The 14,865-nt window shown below is 43.1% G+C and overlaps 2 protein-coding genes across 6 annotated transcripts; one reads left to right on the plus strand and one right to left on the minus strand.

Moving 5' to 3' along the window:
• Positions 1-3,204: 3,204 nt before the first annotated feature.
• Positions 3,205-7,022, plus strand: Mtm (phosphatidylinositol-3-phosphate phosphatase). 4 transcript variants are annotated; one of them, XM_076817638.1, is made up of 11 exons: positions 3,206-3,299; positions 3,941-4,125; positions 4,214-4,321; positions 4,398-4,445; positions 4,577-5,029; positions 5,094-5,541; positions 5,620-5,795; positions 5,867-5,974; positions 6,038-6,222; positions 6,301-6,505; positions 6,583-7,022. In XM_076817638.1, the coding sequence occupies exons 2-11, from the start codon at positions 4,000-4,002 to the stop codon at positions 6,733-6,735; spliced, it is 2,010 nt and encodes a 669-aa protein (XP_076673753.1). In that variant the 5' UTR covers positions 3,206-3,299; positions 3,941-3,999; the 3' UTR covers positions 6,736-7,022. The 4 variants fall into 4 exon arrangements, with proteins under 4 accessions (XP_076673752.1, XP_076673753.1, XP_076673754.1 ...); XM_076817639.1 differs by lacking the exon at positions 4,398-4,445 and having other exon boundaries at positions 3,207-3,299; XM_076817637.1 differs by lacking the exon at positions 4,398-4,445 and having other exon boundaries at positions 3,205-3,299; positions 5,867-6,222.
• Positions 6,284-12,840, minus strand: LOC143371942 (nose resistant to fluoxetine protein 6). Of its 2 annotated transcripts, none has more exons than XM_076817621.1 (14): positions 12,503-12,840; positions 11,527-11,771; positions 10,271-10,464; positions 9,859-9,980; positions 9,454-9,696; positions 8,886-9,093; positions 8,637-8,802; positions 8,136-8,215; positions 7,967-8,062; positions 7,765-7,894; positions 7,510-7,684; positions 7,245-7,387; positions 7,044-7,169; positions 6,284-6,956 (listed from the first exon to the last, which is right to left on the minus strand). In XM_076817621.1, exons 1-13 carry the CDS (start codon positions 12,705-12,707, stop codon positions 7,044-7,046), a joined length of 2,133 nt encoding a protein of 710 aa, XP_076673736.1. In that variant the 5' UTR covers positions 12,708-12,840; the 3' UTR covers positions 6,284-6,956. The 2 variants fall into 2 exon arrangements, with proteins under 2 accessions (XP_076673736.1, XP_076673735.1); XM_076817620.1 differs by having other exon boundaries at positions 7,028-7,169.
• Positions 12,841-14,865: the final 2,025 nt, after the last annotated feature.

Raw genomic sequence — 14,865 nt, forward strand, 5'->3', positions numbered from 1 at the left:
TTTATGCGCAAGAGAGTGGTCAGCAAGCTGTCTACGTGTAATCCGATTTGACACGGCTAATAAGATTTACTTACCCTGAAACCCGTATAATACGCACGAATCGCATTACTTTATAGGAAGGATATGTGTATTTTCTTAAACCTGTCTGTGATTTATTTTGCGAAGGGTTTTTAACATTTCGTGAACCTTTGCACCTCGAGGAAATATTAGTAGCATTGGAAACAGAACCATCTGCGAGTTATTGATAATTTCAATGGTCCATTAAATTTTCCACATTTCCCATATATTTCGGAGTCCTTCCGAGTCATATCATTCTCTCATTAACCCTTGAAGGGTTAAATGAGGTATTAGTTGATCGTTAACTTCAGTGCAGCTCGACTGGTCGGGGTATAAGGAAAGAAGAGGAAGGGGAGTTACGTAGTAATTCAAATTTTTTTGTACGGTTTTATTCAGTATTTCGAGGAAAAGTGAGCATCGTACTTCTGTTTGGAGAGTCTACTGAAAAGTCTACTGAAAAATTATAAAATTCAATAGAAGTAGTGCAGGAATGAGGTTAGAATAGAAGAATGTGGAATACATAACTGACTAAATTGATTCTAATATGTATTTAAATAGTCACTTTTGAAACTCCCGATAAGTTCATTTAGCCTTCAAGTTATATCATTTAAATACCTTACCTAACCTAATTCTTTTTATTTATTGTAATCATAATGTAAAAATGCGTTTTCTGTGTAAGTACTTTACTGATATGGTAGTAGTATTTGGCAGCGTTTAAATGTATTCCACATGAAATAAAGGTCAAATTGGGAAGATAATTTCATTCTTTATACATTTTACGTGAAATTATGTTATAACATTTTTCGTATTTTCTATAATACGCAAGTCAGGTTACTAAAAACAGTTTTCTTCGTGTTACAGGTGAAACTATTTCTTGAGAATATTTCTCTCTGGACGGGAACTTTATGTGGGCCAACTGATGGAAACCTCAACAACGAACGCACAAAAATAGTGAACCAATGAAGTGAAATTATATATTTTATACGTTATTGTAATATTGTGAGGGATTTTTATGCAAATAAAGTGGGAAAAACTTGAAAAAAGACCGTATTATTATTTAAAAATACCTTTTATATATATTCCCATCCAAATTTCCTGCAAAATCAGTTGCGAATTTTGTGGGAACGCCCAAAAATTCGGCTATGTACTAAGAGAACATGATATCGAAAGAGGTGGCACTAAGTAATGTCTTCGGAGAGAGAATCGAGGATGCCTTCGAAGCTGAAATTCAGAATACCTCTTTTCGCTTCATGTTCTCCTGATACCTGGGCCAAAATCTGGCAAAAATTTTCGGAACGCACAAAATTGGGCTATGTACTAGGAGAACATGATGTCGAAAGAGGTGGCACTAAGTAACGTCTTCGGAGAGAGAATCGAGGATGCCTTCGAAGCTGAAATTCAGAATACCTCTTCTCGCTTCATGTTCTCCTGATACCTGGGCCAAAATCTGGCAAAAATTTTCAGAACGCACAAAATTGGGCTTTGTAACAGGAGAACATGATGTCGAAAGAGGTGGCACTAAGTAATGTCTTCGGAGAGAGAATCGAGGAAGCCTTCGAAGCTGAAATTCAGAATACCTCTTTTCGCTTCATGTTCTCCTGATACCTGGGCCAAAATCTGGCAAAAATTTTCAGAACGCACAAAATTGGGCTATGTACTAGGAGAACATGATGTCGAAAGAGGTGGCACTAAGTAACGTCTTCGGAGAGAGAATCGAGGATGCCTTCGAAGCTGAAATTCAGAATACCTCTTTTCGCTTCATGTTCTCCTGATACCTGGGCCAAAATCTGGCAAAAATTTTCAGAACGCACAAAATTGGGCTATGTACTAGGAGAACATGATGTCGAAAGAGGTGGCACTAAGTAACGTCTTCGGAGAGAGAATCGAGGATGCCTTCGAAGCTGAAATTCAGAATACCTCCTTTCGCTTCATGTTCTCCTGATACCTGGGCCAAAATCTGGCCAAAATTTTCAGAACGCACAAAATTGGGCTATGTACTAGGAGAACATGATGTCGAAAGAGGTGGCACTAAGTAACGTCTTCGGAGAGAGAATCGAGGATGCCTTCGAAGCTGAAATTCAGAATACCTCCTTTCGCTTCATGTTCTCCTGATACCTGGGCCAAAATCTGGCCAAAATTTTCAGAACGCACAAAATTGGGCTATGTACTAGGAGAACATGATGTCGAAAGAGGTGGCACTAAGTAACGTCTTCGGAGAGAGAATCGAGGATGCCTTCGAAGCTGAAATTCAGAATACCTCTTTTCGCTTCATGTTCTCCTGATACCTGGGCCAAAATCTGGCCAAAATTTTCAGAACGCACAAAATTGGGCTATGTACTAGGAGAACATGATGTCGAAAGAGGTGGCACTAAGTAACGTCTTCGGAGAGAGAATCGAGGATGCCTTCGAAGCTGAAATTCAGAATACCTCTTTTCGCTTCATGTTCTCCTGATACCTGGGCCAAAATCTGGCCAAAATTTTCAGAACGCACAAAATTGGGCTATGTACTAGGAGAACATGATGTCGAAAGAGGTGGCACTAAGTAACGTTTCCGGAGAACGACTCTGAGACGGAGAACTATTCAACGCAGGAGCGTAAGAAGCATTGAACGAAAGTCGAAAGAGTTGAAGTGTGATTTTAGGTGTCCTTTTTAGCATGGCTCTTATATATGGTTTGGAATAGGAAGAAGGAGTAAGTAGTGGAAGAAAGGCTCGTTAAATAATTAATAGTATTCTGTCACATAGCTGCATTTTATTCAAATAAGTGAAATCCAATACAATTAAATATTACATTTGCATTCGTAATTTACTTAGATACCCGTGGGGTAGTTCATAATTCAGATAAAGGAGTATCTTGCGCAATTTTCATATCGGTGAATACAGTCCAAAAGGCAGCCGGTGATCGCATTTAACGTCTTTTATATAAATTTCTTACCTGTAAGCAGAAATACACATGATTAATAATCGCTCTACTTATAATACGTATCACACAACAGAATAGGTTATAATCATAGACGAAGTATAGAATAGACCCTGCCTCCGACGTAAATTTTTGTCACATTTACCATTTCCGTGTCGCATGCGACGTTATCAATTCAGTCTATACTATACCTCGTCTATGGTTCAAGTTCCCAAGTTATCAAATTGTGTCAAACGCAAGTCGCAGTGACAGGTTGCGTGTTTATATAGTTTCGAAATCGTTTAATCGCACTCGACCGAGCTTAATGTAATGGTTTACTGTTGGTATGTAAACAGTATTAAAATTGACATGTCTTCCGGCATATAAATTTCGTGTCTCTAATATTTCTGGGCGTGGAAGATTAACACCTTAAATAAAGTGACCAGACGTCCCGCATTTGAGCCCTTTGTCCCGCATTGAAAAGTGTCCCGCAAAGTGTCCCGGAGTGGACATGTAACATTTTACATTTTCGCAGAGGCATAAAGTTACTGTTTCCTCTACTTTTTTTGTTGTGAAAAAAGAAATATTTTTAATTTCGTTTCAATGTATCACTTTATAATCACAAGTATGTATTTTTAAATATATTGTAAATGCTTTAATAAACTACGGAAAAGACCTCCTCACGGATCTGTTAACCCTTTTTTTTTGTTTTTGCTTGCTTGCTTGTCCCGCATTGGAACAGATATCTGGTCACTTTAACTTTAAACAACCTTTATTTACGTTGCTATCACAATGTGTTTCTCATTTCAAGTTCACTTGCTATTTCTATGATACCTCCATTTCTATGATACCTATACAACTTTGCATTAGAAATCTGTTACTTAACGCGACTCACCAGTTTGGGATTGAAGTATATAAGAATTCATTATTGCTGTACTCCGATTACTAAACGGTCAAACGTTAAGGCAAACATTTATTCCCACAGATGTAGCGATAAGTTGCACATTCCACGCGAGAGTGTAAGGAACTATTTGGATCCCAAATATGGACAAGAGGGGCAGTGCTGAACTTTTAAGCATAGAGCAGAACAATTCCAAGAATGCCAGCTCGGATTCCTTGAACTCGGACAGCAAGAGTAGCTCCCTGAACTCGAAAATGGGTCAAGAATCGGTAACACAAATTGATTTAATCACAGAATAAGGTTTCTCGATGTACATTTAAGCGTATCTAATTGTATGCAAGCATTCAACTTCTTTAGGAAAGCTGGGACAAAGCGTCACATTCAAAAAGTTTTTCCTCCAGTTCCACTTCTACAGATAATAATATTGTCTCTGCTTTAGAAGCAAGAAAAGACAATCAAGTAAAAGTGAGTTTCGTTCGGATGCGTAGAGTTAACGTAGTCTCAATTTTTTTTTTTCAAGTATCTATATACCTATCATCAGAGTTTGCTTTTTTCAGATGATACGAATGATTTTGATATGGTTAATTTGGTATGTCTTACTTTTTCGTTGAGAAATTCTGTTTCGTCACTTTTACTTTTCCGATATTTGTATTATCGAAGCTGATTGATACAGGAATACATTCGTGCTTAATCCCTGATGTTCCTACCGTGTTTTTGCAGAACTTATCTGGCGGGGAGGCAGGTCCGCCGCTTCTCAATGGAGAACGCGTGCAAGGCATAGCTCACGAGGTGACTTATCTATGCCCCTACTCAGGGCCAGCCAGAGGAATTCTTAGCGTTACCAATTACAAGCTCCACTTCCGAAGTATAGACCGAGAGACGCCTTACGTGGTCGAGGTGCCACTAGGTGTGGTCAGTAGGATCGAGAAAGTGGGCGGCGCGTCCAGCAAAGGCGAGAACTCCTACGGGATAGAGGTGTTCTGCAAGGATATGCGGAACCTCAGATTCGCCCATAAACAGGAGAATCATTCCAGGAGGGACGTTTTCGAGAAGCTCCACCAGTACTCGTTTCCTTTGTCTCACAAGCTTCCTCTCTTCGCGTTCGAGTACTCCGAAACGTTTCCCGAAAACGGCTGGAATGTTTACGAACCCATAGCCGAGTTAAAGAGAATGGTAAAGAACAGCAGTTTCGCTGGAGCGCTCGTACGTCCACTTCTACTTAACGACTCCTTTTCAGGGTGTAAATAACGATATATGGAAGATATCGAAGATCAACGACGCGTACTCGGTGTGCGACAGTTACCCAGCCGTGTGGGCAGTGCCAGCAGCGGCTACCGACGAGGATTTACAGGCGTCAGCAGGTTTCAGGAGCAGGGGAAGGCTTCCGGTACTCTCGTGGATCCATCCAGAGAGCCAGGCGACGATAACTCGTTGCGCTCAACCACTAGTAGGTGTCGGCGGTAAGAGGAGCCGCGAGGACGAGAGATACGTGCAGTTGATTATGGATGCGAACGCGCAGAGCCACAAATTATTCATCATGGATGCCCGACCGATGCCAAACGCGGTGGCGAACAAGGCGAAGGGTGGCGGCTATGAGAACGAGGATGCTTACCAGAACGCCGAACTTGTGTTCCTCGACATACACAATATACACGTGATGAGAGAGAGCCTTAGGAAATTGAGAGGTACTACCCTATTACATTCCGCGCTAGTAAGCTTCGCTCAGAGTAACCATCAGTGATAATCATCAAATTACCTTTCAGAGTTATGCTTTCCAACGATCGACGAAACCAGGTGGCTGTCGGGAATAGAATCCACCGTTTGGCTGAAGCATATTAAGTCCGTTCTCGCGGGAGCGGTTCGGATAGTGGGTAAGGTTGAGAATCACAAGACTTCGGTATTGGTGCACTGTTCCGATGGCTGGGACAGGACAGCGCAGGTAATTATTCCAAGACAGATCGAACTTTATGCAAAGAAAAATGTACTTTTAATAATTATCACTTTTTTCAGCTTACAGCTCTCTCCATGTTAATGTTAGATCCGTATTACAGAACGATTAAAGGTTTCGAGGTTCTAATCGAGAAAGAATGGCTCAGTTTTGGCCACAAGTTTCAACAGGTGCGCTATGAATGCACACATTCAAAGCGCAATCGCGATGTTTTTACTGCTTTCTTTTTCCAGAGAATTGGCCACGGAGATGAACATCACAGCGACGCGGATAGGTCCCCGGTGTTTCTGCAGTTCATGGACTGCGTGTGGCAAATAAGTCGTCAGTTTCCCAATGCGTTCGAGTTCAACGAACACTTTCTAATTACTATCCTCGATCACCTATACTCCTGCAGATTTGGCACATTCTTATTTAGCAGGTATCGGCCTTCTACGTACACACATGTCGGCGCATGTTTATAATAATTATCGTTACGATCGTTTTATTTATAATACAGTGAACGCGAGAGAGTACAGGAACAAGTGAAACAGAAGACTGTCTCCTTGTGGTCGTACACCAATAGTCAATTATCGCTATATCAGAATCCCCTCTACTGGGCCGTTCCAAGCTATCAACCCGTCTTAATGCCGATCGCCAGTATGAGGTATATCAAGCCATGGAAGAGTCACCACTCTAGGTGGAACCCTAGCATGCGACAACAGGTTCGTTTCCTTTCTTTATTACACTTCATGCGATGAACGAAGAACATTGATTTTATTGTCCACGTTTGCTGTCGAAGGATCCCGTTTACCAACGAACGAGGGAGCTTCTAGTTTTAAAGGAGCAGCTCGAGAAGCAGCTCGAGGAGGGTCGCCGCGAGCAGGCCTCCCGTGCGAATCGGTCTCTGACGTCGCCAGCACCGCCAAGGATACATTCTCCTGTTCACTCATAGCGCGCAGACGAGTCCCTGAGCTTTTAACAATCCGTAGCGACTGGAAACGAGCTCGGCGCTTCCTCATCTCCCTCGAGCCAGAGTACAACATTGACTAAACTCGCATCGTTATGTACAGACCGCTCGTTAATTAAAAACTTAAACATTGAAGACGCAGCGCAATTGGCTCTATAGATCGGTCCTCCTTCCCGCGTGTCGAGGAACGTGAGGAGAGCAAGCTCCTAGAACAACGAATAGGAATTAACGGAACGAATGTAAAGCACCAATAAATATCTAAGAAATATCTATTTACAGATGTGCATATATACTCATTTCTTTTGTCTATTGGAGTTTAAGGCTACTTCCAACAGCAGCCTGGCTGGCATTTCCACAGTCGCGGATAAAAACACAGCGCAAACGTAGCTGAGGAAGAGCAGCCCAAAGGCTAACGAACCCTGTAACCGACAGAACACAAGGGAAATGATATTTTTTTATAACGGTGTCTACCGAGGGAAGTCACTGATACTTACGCTTGTCAGAACGTCGACGTAACTGGGGTAACTACTATACAGGAATACTGAATTTATGAGGAAAGGGTTCGTGAGGTATACGCAGTACGTTAGCCTGCTCAAGGGGACCCATGCTGGCAGCGACAAGAATTTACCAATAATACCTAGAAGCACAAAGAACGTACGCGAGGATTAAACAGTGCAATGAGCATCTAAAATACTCGGCCGAATTTTTACGATACAGTAAAATGATGCCTTAGAAGTAAATTGAAGTAAGTTCATTCACCGGCATTGTTCGTGACACACGCGACAGTCAGCCACATCATACCGAGACCCCAACCTGTCCTACTCAGCGCCGTATAAATCACGGACGCCGCCAGAGACACGTCTTTGTTCGTCATACCGAAGAGTATCGAGCAGTTGCACAAAACGCCAAAAGTCCAGCCCGCAGCTTTGGCTGTCTGCAACGAGAACCGTGTTTCAATTCTTAATGCAATATGGACCGCTACCAAGGAAATCATTCGTCAGCATCCCTTATTACCGTCGACAGATGCAATTTATTGTTCAACTTTTTAAGGAGAAACGCCGTGCCCAACCCTATCAAGAAGGGGTTAATTCTGATCCATGGTCGCTGGTACATGGTCGTTAGGTTATTCAACAATTGGTCCATGCTAATAAAAGCATTCGCATTTAGATATCGATCTGATGTATAATAATTTACGCCGAACATTTTGTACACTTACGTTGGATAGTAGTCTATACTATACGCTATGTAAGCGGTTGTGCATATGGACGCGATTATCAAGCCCAAGCTTATGCCCAGAGCAAGGCGCAAGTGCCTGGAACCATAGATCTAACGTTAGTCGAATATCTAGCGGGCGGATCTACAGATGTTGAATTGTAGAAGCTTACCTGGTCGACACTACCAGCAATAATAAACCGATCATGTAGAACTGCATGTCGTTGGCCAGGTACCAGCTCCATACGAGGCACTGAAACGATTGTCTCCCGCTAAAGATTACTTAAGGGGTTACATAGCCTTGACTGGTCGGAAAATGGGGCGATTTTCTGTATTCTCTTCAAAAAGAAATTGGATATCTTAAGAAATGGTGTCACAACAGATTCATAGTTACAGAATTTGCGGTACCAAAAATATCTCGGAGATTAGCGGACCGATTGGAAAAGAATTTTTCACGAACATTCTTAAGACTATAATCTATTACTTGTCGAGGCGGCAGCATTTCTTCAGATATAAAATTTCTTTTCGAAAAGAATACCGCTTAATTAATACACAACAAGGTGTATATTTTTAAATATCATATTTCTTGATATGACAAAAAATCACAATAGTGACCCTGTTTTCCGATTAGTCAAGGGTATGCGTTTCACGCTCGAATCGAATTTTCCTCATACCAATTCGTCCCAGTCGAAGAAGTTGTTGATGTAGAGGACGTTCCTCCACCAGTAGTTGGGGCAGTTGCAAGCAATTCGCTCGGACATGTAGTACATCGAAACGTTTTCGTACCAGTTGAAGTTTAGGATGGCGAGCAGTATGGTTACCAGGTACGCAGGTGTGAGCCTAATCGAGTCGGGATTGAGAAGTGTTAAAAATGTTGCGCACCGTGGAATGAGTGGTGGTCGACGCTCATCCAACAGGAATACCTGCAGTATCGTTTGATAACCATTCTGCAGTACTGAACCCCAGTCGCGGGCCAGGACGGGATCTTCTTCTCTTTCTTCTGCGCCTTCAGGTACGCGTTCGCCATCAAGAATCCGGACATGAAGAAGAACGTGTCCACCGAGTACGTTGCGTTACTTATCGTTTGGGATATGAAGCTGCTGATTGTTATATAGCCTACGGACCTGTTCCCTGAAATGTCACAGAAGTGTCATTGTATGTAAGTAATAAATACTATAAACTACTTCTTTATCTATGACTTTGCGTCGTGTTGTTATTCGAACCTTTTTCGCGCCCTAGGCGAATTTGCCAAATTGCGCTCTCTATTTATAATACATTTATTTGAGCTTCTCGATGACCTTACTCTAAATTTTTATCCGTAGCTTAAAACATTTATAGTACAACTTGTACTATTTCAATTAAAACTTCGTTGCAGGAAATGCCAACAATGAAAAGTCGATTTTGCGCCTTTTGGTAACTTTACGCCCTAGGCAGTTGCCTAATTTTGCCTTTAGAGGCCAGCCGAGGCTGCCTGCAAGGTATGTCTCTTACCTACGAAATATCTTCCGAACAAGAGTGTATGAGGTATGAGGATCCACACCATCCCCAAGAATCTGATACCGTGCAACGCAGGTACGGAGTCCGAGCCAGTGTCCGCTTTGAATATCTGCTTCACGTTCGAATAGATGGAGAAACACATGAGAGTTTGCCCGACAATGCTCTCCGGTCTGAGGTCCGAAATCGCCGCCTCCTCTTGACCAGGCTCGCGCTTCGTCTCTGCCTCGTTCTTCAGTTCTAATTTTTTAACATATTGTCTGATGTTTCAGGGAACCCACTTGCAATCGGTTAAGCTGACACCTTGGTCACTTCGCCGCTAATCATCTCCCCACGTTACGTTTTAAATACTTCTTTGAGGAGCCCTCAAGCGCTGTGATCAATTACAGACTATCAGCTTACCAGCGGTGTTAATGTTGTCGAAAATCAGGAACTCTCTCCTCTTTCGCAAGCGTTTTTGGTACACGAGCATGTCGTACATCGTGCCCACTATCGCAGTGCCGGCCACAAACAGCAGGATAACTCTGTGCACAGAAATTCAAATATAGTTGAACACCTGCCGTTGTTTATGCGACAAAGGGAGACACCTTCTTTGCATACTCGCCCACACAGCACCATAACGATATCTTTTCCCAGCGAACATGCTATTAGCGATACGTAATATTTTATAACTTTCACTCCTACTTCCAATTCCTCGAATCGCTCGTTGTCAACCGCGGCGTTTGTTAAGCGAACGCAACGGACCAGTCGTGCGCGCGAGTATAAAGGTTCGGCTGCATTCAGGGGCCAAAGATTACTCTCGCTCCTTACGTACATAACGAGGATCATGTTCCAGCTGAGCAGCCATTGATTGTCGTTCCTCAAATTGGAGACCTTGCGCAATTTGAAGTCCGCGGAGTACAGCTGGCTGATCAGCAAGGTTCTATCGCGGAAGATTTTCTCCAGCACGGCGGTCAACTCGCTCTCGGTGCACGTCGACGGCAAGCAAAGTCCGAGTACCACCAAATCCTGAAGTACAAGAAACACTTGGGGAAGACTGATCGTAAGACGATAACCAACAAGGTCGCATTAATATTTTCTAATCGATGATGATTTGAATTTAGTTTCCATATCCAAGTCGAGTGTCCACTTGTTTCCAGGAAGGAGCGTGACATAACGAGCTGGAAAAGTGTTTTATTAAATGTTCACGCGTTGTAAAACACTTATCAAAATGGTCGTCGTTGTAAAAACGGCATTTCATATTGAAATTGCTCGATTATTATTCTGGTTTGCCAATCCTATGATACATAAGTATTAGTGGCAGCTGTTACAGCTTCATCGGTTGCTCTCACATTTACCTGAATTGCCAACTCACATCCGTTAACACGTGTAAAGCAGTGTGGGCATTTTTCAGGCAAGGCCGTCCACATACTTTTTTCCAGCAGGGAGCAACTTTGGGGTGACGATAACGAAAAATATAGTAATAAATAAAGCGTCTTGATGATGAAATCGACGAATCCGATCATGAAACACGCGGTGCGAGCCCTCTCGCTTTTTTGGACGCATTTTGTGGTGCTGATTTAATCAGAAATTTAAAAATATTCAATTTTTTTAGTAGGAATAAATTTAATAAAGATCAGCTTTTAAAAATCAGAAATTCTTTCTGTAAAGCTGGACGAGCAACTGCCCTTTTTGCACCCCTTCCCATCTCCGGACGCCCATGATTTCAAGACACGTGGTATTTATTTTCCTGCCACCGATTAATAACTCGACCCAGATGCAGTTTTCGCTTCGTCAGCTAAATACGTATCGGCAGTTGCCACAGTTATTTATACGTATTTACATGCTTTCAGCTGCTGTTTATCCGAATTAAATCGCTCTTGGATACCACCCATCAGAGCGAATTTACAGGATATTTTCCACGGGGAATCATCGGGACTATATAAATCATTGACGTTCCAATACTTAATGCTAATGCGCGGCATTAATTAGTGTGACAAGCGAAAAGAGTTAATCTCGTTCATCGTTCGCTATCAAGTCTGCCCGAATCTGCTAGCTTCGCGCTCGCCAACGCGAGCCGCAATCCCTCACCTCGTCGGATATCGTAGTGTGGTACTGCAATGTGCTGTTGTGCACCATATGAGCGATGAAGAAGTTGAGCTCGTAGGGCGGATACTCCAGCTCTGGGTCCCTGTACAAGCTATTATTCCTTCGGACCGGTGGCGACAGGGCCATGCTGGTCTTGGCCGACAGGAACTTGCACTGGTCCCGTTTCCCGAGCCAATAATTGTTCCCCTCGGTGAAACCAGATCCAGGCGCGCCGCTGGCGTCCAACACTTGGAAAACAAAACATCCATGATCGCGATCGGCCGTCGCGAGGCAGGGGGAGGACACCGCGGACGTCTAGCCGATCCTTTCGATGCGACGGGCGGAAATACAGAGGGAGAATCGGATCCGCGTTACTTTTCCGCACCACCGGCCGAAACTAGTTTCTTGCGTAACACGCGAAGAATGTGGATGGCCGACGGTGCCTGGCTAGACACGAAAAATCCCACGAGCATCTCCAGGCGGCAGTTTAGGCGGGTGAACAATGTAATGTCGCTCGGGTCTGACGTAAGAGGATCGAGGCTCGAAGAAGCGCGGCTTCGATCAAAGGCTCCCGAGACTCGTAGAAAAATTATTTCACCTTCAAATAATTCTTGACTAAAGATACGTAATAAATACGAGAAAATTATTTGAAGCTCAGGATGAAAGACCCTCAAATAAAAGTATGATTTGTAGCCGTCGGATGAATTCTTGATGAATAAACTGATTCATCCGTGGCGGTTTAAATAAAAATTGACTTGGGATATTTTTATTCGACGAGTCTCGAATAAAATTTTTGTCTTTTACCTATTCGAACTTAAATTTTTATTTGAAATAACTTAGTGCCCATCTCTGTCGCCAGTGGACGAGGTAGACGAGGTGGACTAGCGCCGTTGGATCCCGATCCACGAGATCGATCCTCGGGCACGCGTCGCCTCCGTTTTCCCTGAAACATCGCTGAGAGTAATTCCGATCTACTAACTTCGCAGGCTCCACAGCAACCCTCGGTCGACGCCGGCCCGAAACACCTCCATTTCCCTTCGACATTGGCTGGCGTTCAGGATGTTCGCATTGAGGGCGATCGCGTACGCCGGAAGCGTCTCCTCCATGGCCTTCTTGTCGGGCGCGAAACCCTCCACCGTCACCAGCAACCCCATCAGCAGCAGCGGTAATCTCCTGCGCCCCATGATCGCCGGTACGGTATTCTGGTGCTGACAACTGTTAATTCACTGTCCGGTATCGGTTGGCTGGCGGATAGGACGGAGCCGACGTGCATATCCCGACTACCGTGCGATGTCTAACTGGTCCTCGCGTCGCGCGCTCCTTCACCACAAGTCGAGGACTGCGGAAACGCTTACCAAAGCGTCGAAACGAGAACCCGAAATCACCGGCAGCAGACAGAGCGTGTCCGCGACTGAGAGCACGATTTATTTACACACGGAAAGGACTGCCGTGCAGGAGAAGTAATCACAGAACCCAAGTGGAAATCGTCGTTGTATTTAAAGTCGAGCCGCGACACCCCACCACCACCTGTTTCCACCGCGATTTATTATTCACCTGCGCGGAGCGGTGGTTGACTATTATTTTCCATCGCTGGGCCCATCCTCTTTTTCCGAAAAACTGAGGACCTCGTGTTCGCCTGAACCCTTCGCGGGCCAGCATCCGAGGACTCGCTTCTTCTTCCTTTGCCCCTTGTCCCTTGGGGCGCGAAGTTCCCTGCATGATGATCGTGGTGGTCTCAGGTTTCAGGTTCGTCCTCTAGGAACAGAGTCTCTATTCTTTAGCAATTGGACGGCGCCGGGCCGCTTGCCATTCCCATATTCACTATCTCACTCTAAAGTATATAATCAATCCTTTGACATCTGATAGTTGGGAGACCCATCGTGGTCACCACCCATCGCCTGCCGCCAGGACTGTTTAGTCTCATGCACTCTCTATCAGGACTGCACGCAGTGGGGTGGGATACCCTAAAAGTTGGCGAAAAATCGATATATGCAAAAGAATGTTTTCATATATGATTTTTTATTCCTGGTATAGTTGAAATATGTCCGCAAGATGAAACGTATATCCACAGCCTGCTACAACTCTGCTTTCCTTACCAGAGTCTGTCAAAAACAGTTAGCTGTAGAAACTCCATTACATGTTTATTGAAAGCGATTTATCAAACGATTTTGTGTAGCTATTTTTTGTGTTTCCTGTGTTATAAACTTCTGTTTCGCGATGAAGCTGTCAATTTCAGGTGTTTATTTAATTACTTTTTGTTGTTATACGTTTGTGGCAAGCAATAATACCTTCATAAAGTTTAATTCAAAATTGCCTCGTATGAGCTTAATTACCATAGCTGATCTACACAAACAATTAAACATTTAGTATACTTCCAAGTTTGATCAATCATTGCTGTTTGTACAGTTATCATCTCTGATTATCAAAGAACTGAGATTAACTTTCAGATTCTGCTCGTTTTTGCTCGAATCCCTAAAATTTCAAGTTATTCAAAAAGGTTCCGAGTTCATGAAAATACTGTCTTTTTGCAATCAGGATATTTTAAATCACTTTTTATTAACTTCAGATCCTGTATTAACCAGCAAGAGTCGATTACCCTTTAAAACTCGCCAATCTCTGCCCAAAGAAGCTTTAAACTTATTACTGCCCTCAGTAATAAGTCCTGATGATCACACCGTTGAAGGCTGATAATGAATATGATGACAGGGATGATGACATGATCACTGCATTGCCATATAAAAAAATAAAATAAAAAGGTTTCACAGGTTGTGTTATTAAATATGTACAAAAATGTATTAAATAAGTTTAAAAGAGGAATCTTTTGTTTTATTTGCTTTAAAATAATCGTTTTTGATTAAGTTATTTAATTAACACAATGCACACATTCAAAGCGTAATCGCGATGTTTTTACTGTTTTCTTCTTCCAGAGAATTGGCCACGGCGATGAACATCACAGCGACGCGGATAGGTCCCCGGTGTTTCTGCAGTTCATGGACTGCGTGTGGCAAATAAGTCGTCAGTTTCCCAATGCGTTCGAGTTCAACGAACACTTTCTAATTACTATCCTCGATCACCTATACTCCTGCAGATTTGGCACATTCTTATTTAGCAGATATCGGCCTTTCTACGTACGCACATGTCGGCGCATGTTTATAATAATTATCGTTACAATCGTTTTATTTATAATACAGTGAACGCGAGAGAGTACAGGAACAAGTGAAACAGAAGACTGTCTCCTTGTGGCCGTACTCCAATAGTCAATTAACGCTTTATCAGAATCCCCTCTACTGGGCTGTTCCGAGCTGTCAACCCGTCTTAAGGGGGCAGACTACTGTAAAAAAT

This window comes from Andrena cerasifolii, chromosome 8 (genome assembly GCF_050908995.1).
Source record: "Andrena cerasifolii isolate SP2316 chromosome 8, iyAndCera1_principal, whole genome shotgun sequence".
Lineage (NCBI taxonomy): Eukaryota > Metazoa > Arthropoda > Insecta > Hymenoptera > Andrenidae > Andrena > Andrena cerasifolii.

Coding starts and splice junctions, on each gene's coding strand:
- Mtm (XM_076817637.1), top strand. CDS start 4,000: ATGGACAAGAGGGGCAGTGCTGAACTTTTAAGCATAGAGCAGAACAAT. Junction 5,542..5,619: donor GAGCCTTAGGAAATTGAGAG/GTACTACCCTAT, acceptor ATTACCTTTCAG/AGTTATGCTTTCCAACGATC. Junction 5,796..5,866: donor GCTGGGACAGGACAGCGCAG/GTAATTATTCCA, acceptor CACTTTTTTCAG/CTTACAGCTCTCTCCATGTT.
- LOC143371942 (XM_076817621.1), bottom strand. CDS start 12,707: ATGGGGCGCAGGAGATTACCGCTGCTGCTGATGGGGTTGCTGGTGACG. Junction 9,981..10,270: donor TGGAACATGATCCTCGTTAT/GTACGTAAGGAG, acceptor TTCTGTGCACAG/AGTTATCCTGCTGTTTGTGG. Junction 8,063..8,135: donor TTGCTGGTAGTGTCGACCAG/GTAAGCTTCTAC, acceptor CTATGGTTCCAG/GCACTTGCGCCTTGCTCTGG.